Source organism: Lissotriton vulgaris, chromosome 11 (assembly GCF_964263255.1).
Source record: "Lissotriton vulgaris chromosome 11, aLisVul1.2, whole genome shotgun sequence".
Lineage (NCBI taxonomy): Eukaryota > Metazoa > Chordata > Amphibia > Caudata > Salamandridae > Lissotriton > Lissotriton vulgaris.
Genome location: NC_141699.1, coordinates 723,497,617 through 723,515,781, shown reverse-complemented (window position 1 = coordinate 723,515,781; position 18,165 = coordinate 723,497,617). Strand labels below are relative to the sequence as shown.

Below are 18,165 nucleotides of genomic sequence, written 5' to 3'. Positions count from 1 at the left end.
TTGATCAGCGGAAAGCGAAAGGTGCTAAAGGGCATGCCCCGGATGCCTTGCCGCGGCCTTCGGCATCAGACAGCACATTGTGTGCAGACATCCGTGAAATGCTGGGCGCCATGGAAAAGGGCCTACAGGACAGCATGGCAGCGATTGGCACTAAAATCGATGCGCTGTCATTTAGGATGGACCGCATGTCTGAGAGGGTGGATAAGCATGCTGAACGGCTGGATATGGCAGAACGGCGGCTAACGGAAGCGGAGGAAGCCCAAACGGAATGGGATAAAGACCGTAAGCAGTTCGGACGCCTCCTCCAAGTCATTCAAGACAAGACGGAGGACTTGGAGGCACGCTCACGGCGCTCCAACGTCCGCATCACTGGAGTGGCGGAATCTACCAACACTGGCAAAATGGAGTTATTCGTGGAGAAGCTGCTCCAGACACTGTTGGGGGAGGAGGTCTTCTCCCCTATGTTTATTGTCGAGAGGGCTCATCGCACTCTGGGGCCGAAACCGCAACCAGGACTACCACCGCGGCCGATTATTGCGAAGCTTTTGAACTATAGGGACAGAGATCTGGCGCTCCGGCTGGCGAGGGAGAAAGGAAATTTGCAATTTGAGGGCATGAACATCTCCCTATATCCGGACTTCACGGCAAGAGTGCAGGAAGAGAGGAAGCACTTTGCCCCGTATAAGAAACAGATGAGAGATCTGGGGCTGGACTACGCCATGTTGTACCCTGCAAGACTCCGAATCAACAAGCAGGGACACTCACACTTTTTCACTGACCCTGCAGACTTGAAAAAATCTCTGAAGGAGTGGGCCAAGGAACAACGCAACAGCCCGAGGAGCGAACGTGAGGACTCGGATGAGGCGGCTACTATGGACGGCCAAGGGTAACCGAATAAGTAGACACTTCGCTGGGTCGACTAGGCCCTTCTGTGTGAGTGACTCTGCTGCAGGTGCTGCGCATCTAATTAATCGAAACTGTGTGGTGCGATCATGTTACTGGTGGACTGCTCCGGCGGCTGCATGTCTTACTCTTTGCTGGTAGCTTGGGGGAAGGCTCTCCCGCGCTCGGGAGACTAGTTCTTTGATGGTGTGTATCCTGAGCTGGTGAGGGTGCTGAATAGTACTGGGGGGCAGGGTGTTGGAGCCACTGAGGTTTGAGGTCCTTGACCCAATTGTACTGTTGTCTAGCTGGGAACCTCTGCCCCTGCGCTTTCGGCCTTCTGTTGGCTCTCCTGAGGGCCCCTTGGGTCTGTAGTGTTTTTTCTTGTGGTAGGGAGATGGTGGGGGGTGGTCGGCTCTGTCTGACCGGGTTGGGGTTGGTCGGCTGTGGGTGGGTGGGTGGTTGCTCTAATTTTCTTTTGTTGATCATGTTCCATTTGTCTTTTGGGGTTTGTTGGGGGGAGGGTTTAGTGTGGCCTACTACCGGATTGTGTTTACTGTGCCACCTGTGCGATGCTGATTTGTTCCCTGTACTGCAATGGTGGATGTTGAGACTCTAGGGCCGGAGAGTGGCCCCAACTCTCTTAGACTACTATCTTGGAATGTGAGGGGGCTGAATGATTTCCGCAAACTCAGGAAGGTACAAGCTTATTTGCAACGGCACCGGGTTGATCTTGCCCTGCTCCAAGAAACCCACCTCCCTCTGTCTAGTCCTATGTTGCTGACCAGGGGTCTGGGGAGTGCTTGTGTTGCTGCAGGTTTCACTACACATGCGAGGGGTGTGCTTACGTGGGCTAATCCCAAATCTCGATTGACGTTGCAGAGGGTTGTTGTGGACCCGGAGGGTCGGTATGCTATTACTCGCTGTTTGGGGAAAGGCCACAACTTGTTGGTTGTGAATGTGTATGGCCCCAATTACGACACTCCCGCTTTTTACACCTCATTGGCGGACCTCTGTAGACAGTATGAAGGTTCCAGGTTGCTATGGGGGGGAGATTTCAATTTCGTGTTGAACCCGGAGCTGGATAGGTCTGCTGGTGCTCCCAGGTCCCCGGCGGCCTCGGCGTTGCTTATTGAGGCGGAACTGGTGAAACTTGATCTGCTGAATGTGTGGCGTCATAGCCATCCGGGGAAGGGTGGTTTCACTCATTACTCAGCCTATCATAATGTACACACGAGGATTGATTACTGGTTTGTCTCCCACTCCCTCCTTAATTCAGTAAGAGGGTGTGCAGTATTGCCTATTACGTTATCTGACCACTCACCGCTGCTTTTGCTATTAGAGGCCCCGGCTAGAAGGATACCCCCGTTCACATGGAGGTTCCCCCCGTATTCACTGCTAGATGAGGCCTTCAGAGGGGAACTAGCTGAGGATATTGACACTTATTTTTCGGCTAATGTGGGGTCTGTGGATAGTGTCCAGGTGCTCTGGGATGCTTTCAAAGTGTATATACGCAGGATGACGATGGCCAAGCACTCAGGGGTCCTTAAGGCTATCAGGCAGCGGTTGAAATATCTGGAGTCTCAACTGTCTGATCTGGAGCGTCAAGCGGGGGGTGTGGGAGATGCGCACATAACCGAGAGACTTAAGTCCCTGCTATCGGAGTTTCATGACGAGGCTGATAGGGAGATACAACATATGGGAAAGTACGCCACAGCACGCATGTATGGGGAACGAGACCGCCCTGGCTCCCTGCTGGCTAAACTGATGCGAAATAGCAGACCGCCCCTGGTGGTTGAGGAATTGTTGACGGCTAGTGGTGAGGTGGTGACCGGGGAACAGGATATACTGGCGGAATTCCACGCTTATTATACCGCACTGTATACTTCGAAATCAGGCCACCTGGAGGAGGAGATAGATGACTATCTGAGTTACATCCAGATGCCCTTTTTAGCTGATTGGCAACGAGAATTCCTGATGGCGCCATTCCAGAAAGAGGAGATTACGGAGGCCCTGGAGGGGATGAGGTTAGGCAGCGCCCCGGGGTCGGATGGCCTTACGGTGGCCTTCTATAAGGCTTTTCAAGACAAATTGGTACCCTACTTGATGCTCCTTTTTGATGACATTTGTCAACAGGGCAGTATGTCGAAATCTATGCGGGAGGCACTTCTCATCACCATCCCGAAGCCGGGAAAACCCCCCAACGAGTGTGGCTCGTATAGGCCGCTCTCACTGATTAATGTGGACGCCAAATTATATGCAAAAGTTCTGGCGGCCCGGTTGGCTCTCCTTGTCCCAGATCTGGTTGCCCCGGAACAGGCAGGGTTTGTCCCCGCTCGGAACTTGACTTACAATATTCGTACGGTTCTAGGCACCATTCAACATATCCGGCAGGAGAATAAGGCTGTGGCTATTTTCCTGGACATGGAAAAAGCCTTTGATTCGGTGGAGTGGCCGTTTATGCTCAGGGTCTTGCGTAAGTATGGGCTCGGCGAACCTTTCCTCCAGATGCTGGGGGCCCTGTACTACAAGCCGACTGCGCGGCTAAAGATAGGGAACTCGGTCACTGCCCCGATTGAGATCAGCTGGGTCATTAGGCAGGGCTGCCCCTTCTCCCCGCTTCTGTATGCTCGGGTGGCGGAACCTCTTGCCTGCGCTATTAGGGAATACCATGGGTTCGAAGGGATCAACTTCCCTACATATCAGATTGGCATATTGACATATGCCGACGATACTCTGTTATATGTCAGAGAGCCGGTGGTGAATCTGTCGTCTGTCTTGCGGGAAGTAGTGAGGTTCGGAGCCCTTTCAGGCCTTCGGGTCAATTGGAACAAGTCTGTGGCGCTCCCTCTGACCCCGGTAACCCTCCCATTTGACTCGGAATACCCGTTACAATGGACCACGGACTCTATTAGTTATTTAGCGATCCGCATTCACACTGATACTGAGATCCTGGTACGCGAGAACTATGGTGTCGCGTACTCTAAACTTGTGGATGATGTGGAGGTGTGGTGCAGGCTTCCACTGTCCCTGATGGGCAGGATAGCAATTATGAAGATGGTGGTTCTTCCCAGGTTCCTCTTTCTCTTCACTAACATACCTGTCGTGCTCTCGAAGGCCTTTTTCCGTCAGCTCACGCAGACGCTTATCAGGCTAGCATGGGGGGGCAAACAGCCGAGGGTTCGATGGCAAACTCTAATGCTCCCCTATGAACGGGGGGGTCTGGGGGCTCCTGATCTAGAACGGTACTACAGGATAGCACAGGGGGCTCATCTCCACACCTGGATCCATGGTGACCCTGGCATCCCACACGTGAAGCTGGAGCGCCTCTTTGCGGACCCCACCCCACTCCCAGCTACGATATGCTGTCCTGTTGATCGCAGGGTTGGTAATTTGGATTCTATCGCAGCCACGAACCACGCCTGGCATGAGCTAGTCCGCTCCCGAGATAGTGAACTGTTGTACTCTCCCCTGATGCGAGTGGAATGGGCGGTGTGGTTGACCCCGCTGACAGAGAAGGGAGTCCTGAAGGCGTTACTGGACTTGGGCATAGAAAAGGTGGGGGACCTCTTTTTGAATGGTACAAAGCAAAGCTCTCGCAACTACAGTAAGATGACACAGATAAAGTACAATGACTGCTGAGAATTAATGGACAGAAGCAGATTCTTTTGTGTGTTTCTTGTAACAGCAAGATGTTGGTTTATTCTCTCCAGACTTGAGGAATGTCACAATCGCCGACACGTGTTTCGTCGTGTGCGGTTGAGTCAACACGACTCTTCAGGGCTTGAAGTTCAACTCCCAATGTAAGGGTTGAAGATAGTCTGGACCTCGTGGTTAGATTCACTATGTCTATTAGAGTCAGAATCCAAATGGTAACTGGTATGGAAAGGTCTATCCTGTCAACACGTATGATAGACACTTGGATTCGGTAAGTCTCGCCTTACAGGTCGGTGTTAGGCATCGAGTGTCTGCACTCTGAGTACGGTTGCGTCTCAGGCGGAAGCCGGGAGGGGATCCATCAATAGTACTGCTAGAAGGGAACGGGTGCGTCTCCTCTGTTGCGGTGTGCCGTGATCAGGTATCCCTCCTCTGGTGGTTCCCGGCAGTTTGTCTCTCATGTACGACAGAGGAGACGCACCCGTTCCCTTCTAGCAGTACTATTGATGGATCCCCTCCCGGCTTCCGCCTGAGACGCAACCGTACTCAGAGTGCAAACACTCGATGCCTAACACCGACCTGTAAGGCGAGACTTACCGAATCCAAGTGTCTATCATACGTGTTGACAGGATAGACCTTTCCATACCAGTTACCATTTGGATTCTGACTCTAATAGACATAGTGAATCTAACCACGAGGTCCAGACTATCTTCAACCCTTACATTGGGAGTTGAACTTCAAGCCCTGAAGAGTCGTGTTGACTCAACCGCACACGACGAAACACGTGTCGGCGATTGTGACATTCCTCAAGTCTGGAGAGAATAAACCAACATCTTGCTGTTACAAGAAACACACAAAAGAATCTGCTTCTGTCCATTAATTCTCAGCAGTCATTGTACTTTATCTGTGTCATCTTACTGTAGTTGCGAGAGCTTTGCTTTGTATAATTGCTTGGTCTGTTGACTTGTTTAGACGGTTAAGGGTGTTGTCCGTCTGCTCTTCACGCACTACACAGCAAACAATCCACATCACACACTGTAACGTACTAACTTAGGCAGTGCGCCCTGGAGCTCTGATTTTCCTAAAAACCCCTTTCCAGTTTACCTCTTTTTGAATGGCACGGTGAAAACATCGCAACAGGTCCTCCAATCCCACTCTGGGACGACGCTACTACACAGCTTCCATTATCATCGGGTCCGTAGGGCGTTGCAGGGGTTGCTGGGCCCGGAAATGGCAGAGCCGCGGGAAGTACCGGAGCTTACATATGTTATTAAGAACCCATCGTCCAGTAAGTTAGTGACAAACCTTAAGAAACTGGGGGACCGGCACCGGCAGCACCCGCTCTCCAAGGCTAGATTGGCCTGGCAGTCTGACCTCCAGTTGACGATCTCGGATGAGATGTGGCAATACTGCTGTACGAATACCAGAAAGATCTCACTTAATAGTAGACATCGTCTGATACATTTTAAGTATTTACAGCGGGTCTACTATACACCGGAAAGATTGCACAGGTACGGGTTGCGGGAGTCGGCGGAGTGTGAACGTTGCCACTTTCCCACGGCTGATTTCTTGCACATGTCCTGGGCCTGCCCTAGTATTCACAAGTTTTGGCGGTAGGTATTTTCGGAAGTTAGTACGATGTTGGGAACGGAGGTTCTGCCGAGCCCGGCCCTAGCGCTGCTGGGTTTTTCCAAACCGCTGCCAGTGGCGGTGCAACGCTTGGCTGATATTGCTCTGCTGATGGCCAAGCGCCTGGTTGCGTTGTGCTGGATGAGGGGGCCAGTTCCCACTAAAAAGCGCTGGGAGACGGATTTGCTGTATTGCTGTACACAGTCTGAGGTGTATAATGAACTGCTTCCCCCAAAGAGTCGCCCTAAGAATTTCTGGGGGTTATATAGGGAATATCAGTGCGCCAAGGAGGGCGGTGAGTCGGACCCTGAAGGGGAGGAGTTGGATGAGCTGCAGGAGGGTGGGGTGGAGGCGGCAGAGGTTGACATGTTACATGGTTGACTGTTCTCTTCCCGTGGTGGTTGTCTGGTTCCTTGCTACTGCTGGTTGAGAGGTTGGGCGCGTGAATCCCCGGGATGGTTGTACAGGGAGGGTGGTCTTCGTGGTCCCTTTTGAAAACCGCACCACACCATTGGGCCCTCGGGTCCTTAGCCATAGGTGCAAAGTTCGTCTGTTGAATCAGAAGTTACTGCAGGTGGGTGGGTGGACACGGGTACGGGTAGGCTGACTTGGTTGAGGGGTGGGGGGGGGTTTCTATTTGTTGTGGGCTTATTGCACTCTTCTTCCTCCCTTTTTCAAGGTGTTTCGTTTCCGTGATTCTGAAACTTTGATTGGCACAACCGAGCTAACCGCATTCTTTTTAGCACATCAAGCTATGGCCATGGGTGTTGATACTAGCATCAACTGTTTATTCTTAATATTTGTCAGAAGCTATTCCTGCAGAACGGTTTAACTTTCCTAAGAGTACGCCGCCAGGCCTCCGGGATGCTGGCACTACGGCTGTGTATGAGACTACTGCCCATTGTCCTAGGTGCTATTGATTGTTGCCGCCGGCCTTCGGGTTGTAGGCGATGAGTGCTGTGTGCTTATATTGAAAGTGCAATAAAGTATAAATTTAATTTAAAAAAAAAAAAGTAATCCTGTCCTTCCACCTTGCTATTTACATGTGCTTACTATCAGAAACAGTCCTCTCTATTCAGAATTCGATAACGTTGAGAGAAACAAGAATTTTTTATGCACATTATTTCATATTTTGTGTTATAGCAATATTGTTCAATAGAAGAACATTGACCATTGCAATCATCAAGGTTCAATTTAATTCTATTTCCTATGTCCCCAATTATTCACGTGTGAATATGCGATTATGTGGTCTTGCCCTGTATGGGCATGATTATTTGTTACACAAATCCCTGCTTCGCAATTGCGCCCTGTATGGGCATGTCTTTCCGTACAGCTAGACAGTTCATAATATGCATTGTTGTTAGAGAATGGTATGGAACAATGGCAATCGGAGAATATGCATCTCCACGTTCTCCCCCTTCTTTTTTCTTTTACTTTACATTCTTGGCGATCTCTCGTGACACAGGTTAATATTTCTGACCAAAACTGACATTCTTCTCGCCCTTTCTGTTGGACTTATTCCAGATGCACCCATAATTCCTCATCATTGTTTAATCCTCTCGGTTGCATACTTTGGAGGTCAATGATGTACCTGGATTCCAATGCCCTCAAAGATCTAACTCTGTCGCCCCCACGTTCCTTCCTATCCAGCTGGTCAATGAGGAAGAAAGACAATACGTCCCTAATGCTATTGTGCTGAGTTTCAAAGTGGCGTGCCACGGGGTAACTTTTATCCCTGTTGGTTATGGCACACATGTGCTCCAGGATACGTTTTTTGCCCGGTTGATTGTGCTTCCGATGTACCTCTTGGAGCACGGGCATTCCAGGCAATAGATTATGTATTCTGAATTACAATTCAGTAGTTTTGTAATCATTCTAATGGGGCGTGGATCATTGGGTCTCCCTTCATACTTTATCCGTTTCTTACTATACTTGCATGCCTTACAGTGCATGCAAGGATAGAAGCCACATATAGGTTTTTTGCTTGAAGCTTTTGGGGAGTCCTCAAAATGACTGTTGGTCAGATGGTCACTGAGAGATTGGCACCGTCTATAGGTTACAAAAGGTCTGGGGGTAGCATATTTTTCATTACAGAGTCCGTTTTTAGAATATGCCAATTTCTGTTGAATATTTGTACCAACTCACTGGATCTCATATTGTAGGTGGTTATCATTCTAATAGTTCCTTCCGGTTCTACCTCCTTGACTTTAGTTTTTATCAGATCTTTCCTTTCCAGGAGGTCAGCTCTACTTACTGCACTCGCTAATGATGCCCTCGAGTAGCCTCTATCTTGGAACCTACACACAGCTTCATCCCGGACCGGTGAGAAATCTTTAGGATCTGAACAATTCCTCTTTAGGCGGAGTAATTCCCCAAAGGGGATATTTCTTATCATACTCCTGGGATGGTGGCTTGCCGCATGCAATACGGTGTTACCCGCTGTGGGTTTACGGTTGAGTTTAGTTTGTAAGGAGCTTCCTGTTACGAAGACCTCTAGGACAAGATAAGAAAATATATATATATATATATATATATATATATATATATATATATATATATATATATATTTATATATATATATATATATATATATATATATATATATATATATATATATATATATATATATATTTATATCAAGGCCTTTCTGGGGCCGAAACACGTCATGGTGATATGTGGTGTTTTAATGGAGCAATAAACACTTTTTGCACAAAGCTTTCTGGGTCCGTGGTCCTCCTTCCTGCTCAATGGGAAACTAAAGATGGAGTTCTCTGCATATATATATATATATATATATATATATATATATATATATATATATATATATATATATATATATATATATATATATATATATATATATATATATATATATATATATACATATATATATATATATTTATATTTTTTTTCCGCAAAATTGAAACGCTGCACTCGGGAAATGTAAGTAGTAAATGTTTATTCAGCAAACTCCACCATAAGTCTGTCACACCGACGCGTTTCGGGCATGCGCCCTTTCTCACGGTATATATATATATAAATGTACATTAACGGTTTCATCTAAAAATGTATGGACAAAAAAAAAACAAGAAAGGGCACTATGTAACACACCACCAGCTGCTGCAATGACACCTCGGGCCACCAGTGCCTTAGAGATGCAAACTACGTAACACCTGTGTTATAATCCATAAATGACAGGTTATATATTAAACAAGTTATAAGTTTTTTGAAGGAGTACAGAGATCAAGCAGTGCTCACACTGCAGGCAAACCAGATCTCTAACAGACTCTAGTTAATGACATGGAACAACGGTGTCATGGAACCTTGGACTAACATTAGAAGATGCTAAGCATTTAAAGCTACAGGTATACACATATAATTATATATAAATATATTCTTAAAGCTAAAGTATATATTCTTAAAGCTACAGCATTATTTTTAAATTGCATTTAAGAATACAACAACCTGCACAATGGGTGATGATGGACTTACAGCACAAAGTGAGGTTTTCATCAGTTGTGAGCTCCAGGATAACAGAGCTTATAATCCTGTACTTTGCTCAAATATCTTCCTCAGTTTGCTCAAATACTGTAATCCTCAATTTGGAGATCCTCTCCTATCTTCTCTTTCATCTCTGCAAGCCAGCCAGAATACTCATTCTCCTTGCCATCACATACAGAGCAGCCATTTTGGAAAACCGCAGCTGCATTCTGAGCCAGCTTTAATAGTTTGCACACAGATACCACATTGCTGGAGTTGGTAGTAAACTCCAAGTGCAAAATAGTATTTTCGTGCCTATTTGCTATTTGTGAATGTAATGAATATAGAAATAGCGAATCGGTATTACCGATTTCTTCATGACGAGTTGCTATTTGGAGTTGGTAAAATACGGATTCGTCATTCATTTGCATCGCAAAATTTACGACTGCAAATGGATTTCTTACATAGCAAATTGTTGCTTTTGCGACCGGTAACCTGTTTGCAACTGATTACTGCCTTGCTAAAGGTTTGTACATATGGCTCCTAAGGGGTTACATTTCCCACGTATATACCTTTCCGGCTTTTATAGCGAGCGCATGGTCTCCCATTCAAGCACTGATGCTGTAAACGAGCGAGGCAAAATAATAATGCAACACAAACATTATCAAGGACATGTTTGATTATCTGTGTCCCTCCGGTGATTAGATGTCTGTCGCTATGTTGTATTCCCTGAATTAAAAACACGTTTCCCCAGAGTTAATAAGAGGATGCGCCTATTGAACGCTGTCTGTGTCATTAAAAAGCCATTTTCTGCCCCCCCTCACCACCTCCGCTTTTTATGACGCAGCACATTTTGTGATGCTTTATGACTTCAAAGGACAGCTGATGCAGGTAAATTGACACACATTAAGAATTTGCTGTCTCACTTTCACAATCAATGCGCTGGATACTAAATAAGTTATGGCATGGGAAGTGGCGGGCTGCAGACAAGGAACTTTTCAGTGGAAGGGGCTTTTATGGCGAGCATGTGAGGCAAAACCTTTCCACAATGAATTAGCTTGAAGTTAAAGGCGTTCCTCGTGTGCTTTCGAGTTATCGGAAGCCTGTGCGGCGTTACATTACAAACCAACCAGTTCTACATTAATTGTATTATGGGTTATATGTAAGGTAAAAGCTGCTTAAAAAGTGCGTCATGTACTCATGGGTCTCTGGGTGCTAAGACATATTGCACATAGCATGTGCAGCTCATCATTTGCATTTATTTCATGTTCATGCAATATTGTTAATATGACATATTCTCGATAATGTCGCTGTATGTCAACAGTGTGACCCACATGGCGCAGCAAGTAACAGTGCGTAGAGAGCAGCACATTACAAAAAGATGTGTGCAATAAAGTCTCAAGCTATTTGAACGTTTGCCATATGCCGTTGAAGCATTGCCTTTAATTTAATCCTTGGAAACCAGTGTGGCAAAAAGATAATGGGGCCCCATGGATTAGGGGACAAATGTATTCTCCAAACCAGGTTTTATCGGGAATACTGTGTAGAAAATATACGTGAAGGTATTTAGAGTGTGAAGGGTCATATCACAAACAAATTAATTCCCCGTTCAAATTTTATCTCATGGTAAAATTAACTTTGGATTTACTCTATTTGAAATACTGCATGCGGAGCTACATGATTACAGTCAGAGAAACGATCAGGAAAAGGGCAAAATTATCTGGGAATATCAAGTGCATTTACATTTGATAACTTTATTTCGGTCATGGACCATAAAAGTGCAGATAAAATACATACAAAGCACAGTAATACAATCCATAAATATAAACAGTTAGAATAGAGGATAAAAATGTATTAAACAGTAAGTTATCAAAAGGAAGCTCAGCTGAGAAAAATTGTGTTTAAAAAAAAAAGGGGGACAGTTGATCCAAGTTATTTCCGTTTGACCTTAAACAAAGCCTTTCCTTCTACGCCACATACCATGTAGGAAACGGGAAACAGCAAAGATAATAGGGGAGAGGTATCATATGTTAAAACCCTACAGGCCTGCACACATTGCCTAAGTCCCAGGTTTCTACATAGGGGAATCAGCCAACATTTTCGTATTTTACTATACGCCGGGCAAAAGAACATAACATGCACAACATCTTCTCGGCTACAGTTAAAGGCTGGGCAGGTTCCCTCTTCTGTGTTGGCCCATTTAGAAGTGAATGCCCTAACGGGCAGGCAACCGTGTCTCAATTGGGTATATAATAAAAAATTTGCAAACATTCGTGACAAGAATTTTCAATTCTATTAAGGACACAGAGGCGAGGATTATGCTTTCTCGATTTCTTTACTACCAACAGCAGCCAATAGGAACATAGTAAAGAAAAAACAAACTACAACTCCCATGAGCCCTTAGGCAACCATAGAGTCTACATACTATATAAACCACCATAGAGGACAACACTTCCTCTTTCTTTGTCCAGGAAATCATAAACAGTCAAAAGTCATTGAAGAAAGTACCGCCGACCATCCTGAAGGAAAAGTCCGAAGGCAACCACCAAAGAGATCAACCGGAAACAGGTAACCATCCAAAAGCGAAGAAGTCGAAGGAAACACAGCAGATCCAGCATCCAAGGGATCGGAAAACAGTGCAGGAGAGACCATGACGAAGGATTACTTCTGGTCCGAACCTGAAAGAAAAACAGAGCCGTAATATACAACCCCAAAACCTTGTAAAGGCAGCATCACATAGGGTGGGAAAAAATCGATGCAAGAAACATTGCAGAGCATAGCAAAGCAAAATGCAACATTAACAATGCAGTAGAATACAAATGGGTGGGATAATCCTCACCTCCGTGTCCTTAATAGAATTGAAAATTCTTGTCACGAATGTTTGCAAATTTTTAATTCTATGGCAGGACAGGAGGCTCAGATTATGCTTGTTCAAAGCTTATCCACCACAACCGAGGCAATATCCACAATAGGTTTGAAATAATATGTCTTAAACACAGTATCAGAAGACCAATCAGCCGTCTTCACAATGTCTTGCAAACTCACACCAACATGAAAAGCCTTAGAGGCCATGGCACCCCTCGCGGAATGAGCTCCAAAAATGGAGACATCAATTCCAGCCTCTGACATAAGCCAGCGTACCCAACGAGCCAGAGTAGCTGGCGCCACAGGTTTAAAAGGCTTTTGCAAAGCAATTAACAACTGTCCAGATAAATCCTGACGAAAAGGAGCAGTACTGACCTCATAATCTTTTATGCAACGGACCACACACAACTGTGGGTTGTGAGGAAAACCTGGATAAGTGACAGTGGACAAATTAGTCTTCGTACGTCTGGAAACCGTAAAAGTAACGCCTTCCGGGGAAAAAGAACGACCCGCGAGGTCCAATGCGCGGACATCCGAGACACGTTTACAAGATATCAAGCATAAAAGCATTGTCAATTTCGCAGATAATTGCTTACGAGACAGAGAAGCATTGGGAGGCCATGCTTCCAGAAAACGTAACACAACGGAGACATCCCAAAGAGCTACATATTTAGGACATGGCGGCTTAGCCATCCGAACTCCACGAAGCAATGTAGAAATTAGATGATGTTCTCCAATAGGCTTCCCGTTGACAAAGTCATGGCCCGCAGAGAGAGCGGAGCGAAAAGAATTGACAGTCCTGTAAGCAGAACCAGAAGAAGCGATGGAAGCAAGAAAATTAACAACTAGAGAGACATCTGCTGAAGCGGGATCCAGATTTCGTTCAGAACACCAATCACACCACCGACGCCAAGCTGACGCATAACGCTTGCGTGTGTTGGGGGCCCAAGCTTCATTGATAAATCTCTCAGCGTCTCCCGATAAGCCAGGGACTTTCCAGCGTTCCCCGAAAGACGCCACGCCACCAGACGGAGCTGGCCCGACAGAATTAGAGGATGTGGATGGAGCAGAGGATCCAACAGCAAGTTCCACTTCGTTGGAAGCAGGAATGGAGTCGAGCAACTCATTTCCAGAAGGTCCGGAAACCACGCTTGAGCTCTCCAAAGAGGAGTGATCAGAATGATCTCCGATAGAAACTGCGTCGTTCTGGCCAAGACTTGCGGAATCATCGCGAACGGGGGAAAAGCATAGCAAAGTTGAGGAGGCCAAGTCTGGAGAAAGGCATCCGTGGCAAGAGCCTCCAGATCCGGACGCCACCTGTAAAACTTGGGCAGTTGAGCATTGAGGCGAGAGGCGAAGAGATCGATCCAAGGTCGACCCCAAAGGCGAGACAGAGTTCGAAAGACCCGTGGGTGAAGGCGCCAGTCGCTGAAGTCCAGCAGATGGCGAGAGTTCCAGTCGGCCACCTGATTCTGGCGACCCGGGAGATACTCTGCAATAAGAGTGATCTTCCTCTGAAGGCAGAAATGCCAGAAATCCTTCGCAATCTCTGCTAACATTCTCAACCGTGTCCCCCCCAGTTTGTTCACATACCTCATCGCTGAGATGTTGTCCATGCGGAGCAAAATGCAACAGCTGGTGGCCTGTGGAGCAAGGCTGCGGATCGCAAACGATCCCGCCAGAAGTTCCAGGCAATTGATGTGAAGGGCTAATTCGTCCAGAGACCAACGGCCGCCCGTCGTCAAGTCCCCGCAACGGGCTCCCCAGCCCCATAGACTCGCATCCGACTCCAACACCAAGTCCGGAGTGGAACCGAACAGGGCTTTCCCGTTCCAGGCTTCCATATGATGGAGCCACCACATCATCTCCGACTTCGCGTCCTGTGACAGAGGAACAAGGTCGGAATAACGAAGACCTTTCTGCAAGTGTCGGATCTTGAGACGCTGCAGGGCCCGATAATGTAAGGGACCCGGAAAGATCGCCTGAATGGAAGAGGCCAATAGTCCGACAATCCGAGCGATCGACCGCAACGATACGTTCGGTGCAGACAACAGTGACTTCAATTCCCTCTTGATAGACCTGACCTTCTGGGCAGGCAAGAGAAGTTGGCAAGAGACCGAGTCCACAAGGAAACCCAGAAACTCTATCGACTGAGTGGGTTGTAAATGAGATTTCTGAGGATTCACTAGAAATCCGAGAGACTGAAGCAGATCGATTGTCCATGATAAATGGGAACGTAGTTGCAGCGGGCACTGAGCCATCAAAAGAATGTCGTCCAGATGCACAATTAGCCGCACTCCCCGTGCACGCAGCGATTCCATGACTGGTCTCAAGAGCTTCGTGAAGCACCATGGGGCGGACGAGAGGCCGAACGGGAGAACCGTGTACTCGAACCACTCCCCCGACCATTGGAACTGCAGAAAGCGGCGATGAGGCGGAAAGATGGGAACGGACAAGTAAGCGTCCTTCAAATCCAGGCGAACCATCCAGTCGCCCTTGCGAAGAAGATCCCTGAGAAGATGTATGCGCTCCATCTTGAAGTGGCGATAGACCACCCCGTTGTTGAACTCCTTGAGATTGAGCACAAGGCGAGACCCTCCCCCTTTCTTCTCCACCAGAAACACATTGCTGACGAACCCCTGTGGATGTAGGGTCGTGCGCACAATGGCCCCTTTGAGAAGAAGAGAATCGATTTCCTCGGAGATCACCTCCTGATCTCGTTGGGAAAAAACAAGGGGTAAAGGGACGGGACCCTGAAGGGGTGGGTGATAAAATTCGATGTGGTACCCTTGAACTGTCTGCAAGATCCATGCATCGTTTGAGATCGTGCGCCAATTCTGTAGAAAAAATTGCACCCTGCCCCCCAGAACAACACTGTCGTAAGGAATCAAGCTCACCTGTTGAGGAGAAATCCTGGCGACCTCCCTGGTTTCCACCGTAGCCTCCCTTGTTGCCTTGACCACGACCTTTACGGGAGGGGTAGAAGGTCGTTTTGGATCCGGAGTAGGAGGACTGTTGCTGTTGACGCTGTCCGCCTCCTCCTTGGTGGGACTGCTGGCCACGCTGCTGACCAGAACCTCGGCCGAACGAACGTCCCCCAGAACGTCCGGCCCTGGCAAAAACCGGGCGGAATGCCCTGCGCAAGGAAGACTGCGCCTTGTCGAGGCCACTAAAGGTGGCAACGAACTTCGTTAATTCTTTCAAAAATGTTTGGCCAAACAGGAGACCCTGGGCCAAGGGGCCAGACTCAGATGTCGCCAATTCAGACAACCGGGGATCCATTTTCAATAATATGGAACGCCTACGTTCGGTGGACAGGGCACAGTTCGCGTTTCCCAGGAAACAGATAGCCCGTTGGGCCCAACCAATAAGTTCATCCGGGTCGATGCCAGACGCCGACCCTTGTGCTTGATAACCCAAATCCAGGATTTTGGTTAGGGGGCCAAGAAGATCAAGAAGTTTATCCTGACACAGGTGCCAAGGGCGATCAATCCCCTTTTTCGGGTCTTTGGTGAATTTCTTGAGGTATGTCAATATAGTGGGATCGTCCTCCGGGGTGTCAGCTAATTTATCTTCCAATTCCGGGCGAGGGCACTCGGAACGCAACCGAGAGCGCACCTCCTGATCAAAGGAATCACGGATGTGAGCCTGTATGTAATCAGCAACCTCTGGCGCAGGGGACCAAGTTTTGGAATTCGGATGGATGATATCCGTAGGCTCAAAGGTCAGGACCGGGGGATGGGAAGAGGCGTTAACAAAATGTTCTTTGCGTGACCTTTTAGCAGGGGGAAGACCAGAGGGACCTGAAGACGAAGAGGATGAAGTGTCCTCCGTGTCCGGGGGAGGAGCATGGGACCTCTTAGATACAGTAGGGGCAGATAAGGATTGAGCCAATGTCATAAAGTCTGATTTATGAGGGTTCTTAGACGACTTAGAGGAGTGTTTGGTAGAAGAGGTGGGATCCAGCCCTGCTGCTGAGCATAATCCGTCAAATGGCGCTTCAGAGGTCCTATTGCGTGGACTAGCGCAGTATTGACTGAATGCCGGACCCCTTGGTCAAGGGCATCGTCCAAGTCGAACTCAAAAGACTCCTCGGGCTCCTCATCATAAAAATATTCATCAGCATCCTCATATTCAGCCATGGTGGAAGAAAAAAGAAAAATACACACCACTGAGGAATATATATATAAATATATATATGTACCAATAAGCCCACAAAATAATAAGCAAAAAGGGTCAAGGCGGGGACCAAGTGACCCAGTCAGGGGGGGTGACAGCCCCAAGCAAGCCTAACAGGTAGAGCAACTAACTCGACCAAAATACAGGCAAAATCAAAAGTGGAGGGACAGGCTTGCACAGTAGCCACCCTAGGCAACGCCTCTAAATATTATACAGTCCAGAACCCTATCCAGAGGGAAAAAGGCGTCTTGAGGGGCTCTCCGGCAGGCAGTGGGCTGAGGCGCTAAAAGCTACGCTGCCTCTGAGCGTGTCTGGGCTCCGTGACACACACGGAACGTAAACAGAGCCAACGCGCATGCGCGAAGGCGTGCCTGACAGTCCGGAAGAGGAGCGACGCGCGACAGTAGCGCGAGAGCTCCTGAGCCCCGTCCCGCTCCACAACACCAGAGGACACACGGGCACAATGCGCCCGCAGTACCAGAGAGGCGACACGCGCTCTCAAAAGCGAACAAAAACACAAGCTACAAACGCCGAAAACCGACCGCCAAAGGCGAGAAACCACACGGCGAAAACGGCAACAAACACAAGTAGCAGCTGAAAAGTGGCACACAACGCGTGAGTAAACGCATTAATCAATATACAACACAATGCAAAAAAACAGACATGCAAGTTGTAAGTAAGAGAAATGGACTTAACTGGCTGCGAAGCAGCAAAGAAAGAGGAAGTGTTGTCCTCTATGGTGGTTTATATAGTATGTAGACTCTATGGTTGCCTAAGGGCTCATGGGAGTTGTAGTTTGTTTTTTCTTTACTATGTTCCTATTGGCTGCTGTTGGTAGTAAAGAAATCGAGAAAGCATAATCTGAGCCTCCTGTCCTGCTATAGAATTTCCTCGCGAGGGGAGGTTGCACTACATCTAGGAATTCCTCCCTCTGGGAATCAGTTTTTACTAACAGAAACTCAGCAGACAGCCTGCCCAGAGTTGTTGAGCACTGTAATGCATGGAGATTTTAATACCTCACAGAGGCCAGCAACTCTGACCTAGGTATCCTCGGGCAGCTCAGCTCGGGGGTCTCCCATAGCTGAGGCAAACCTACGTAATAGGAAAGAGCCTTGATGTGGGATAACCAAGGAATGTTTTTGTTCTTTATTTGTCCCCAAACCTCAAAAAATTCCGCTCTATAGGCTGAAAGCTCCAGTACAGACCAGAGCCTTCTCCAGTAAAGCAGGGGTCGTGCAGCTACCAATTCTTTAATGGACTCCAGGCCCAAATCTAGTCGCAGGGGTGTGAGCGGTGTACTTTGAGGTAGGCCCACCAGATTTCTCATAAAGGACTGCTCAACCTTTAAGAGGCTCAGTGTATATCAAATGCAATCATAAGCAGGTGGCACAGGCGCAGTCATTAATTCACTGATGCTACTGCAAAATATATAACAAGCATAGGCAAAGCCAATAGGTCTGGCTTGTTGTTTGT

General features: G+C 47.6%; 2 protein-coding genes across 3 annotated transcripts in view; one reads left to right on the top strand and one right to left on the bottom strand.

Moving 5' to 3' along the window:
- The window catches only part of LOC147683385 (glypican-5-like), a 1,567,690-nt gene that overhangs the window by 1,056,347 nt on the left and 493,178 nt on the right, over positions 1-18,165 (top strand). The window lies entirely within an intron of this gene.
- Positions 11,974-15,795, bottom strand: LOC147683386 (uncharacterized). Its single transcript, XM_086944831.1, is given in 3 exon segments — positions 11,974-13,767; positions 13,770-13,925; positions 13,927-15,795. Coding segments are annotated over 3 exon segments (3,213 nt in total). The 3' UTR covers positions 11,974-12,579.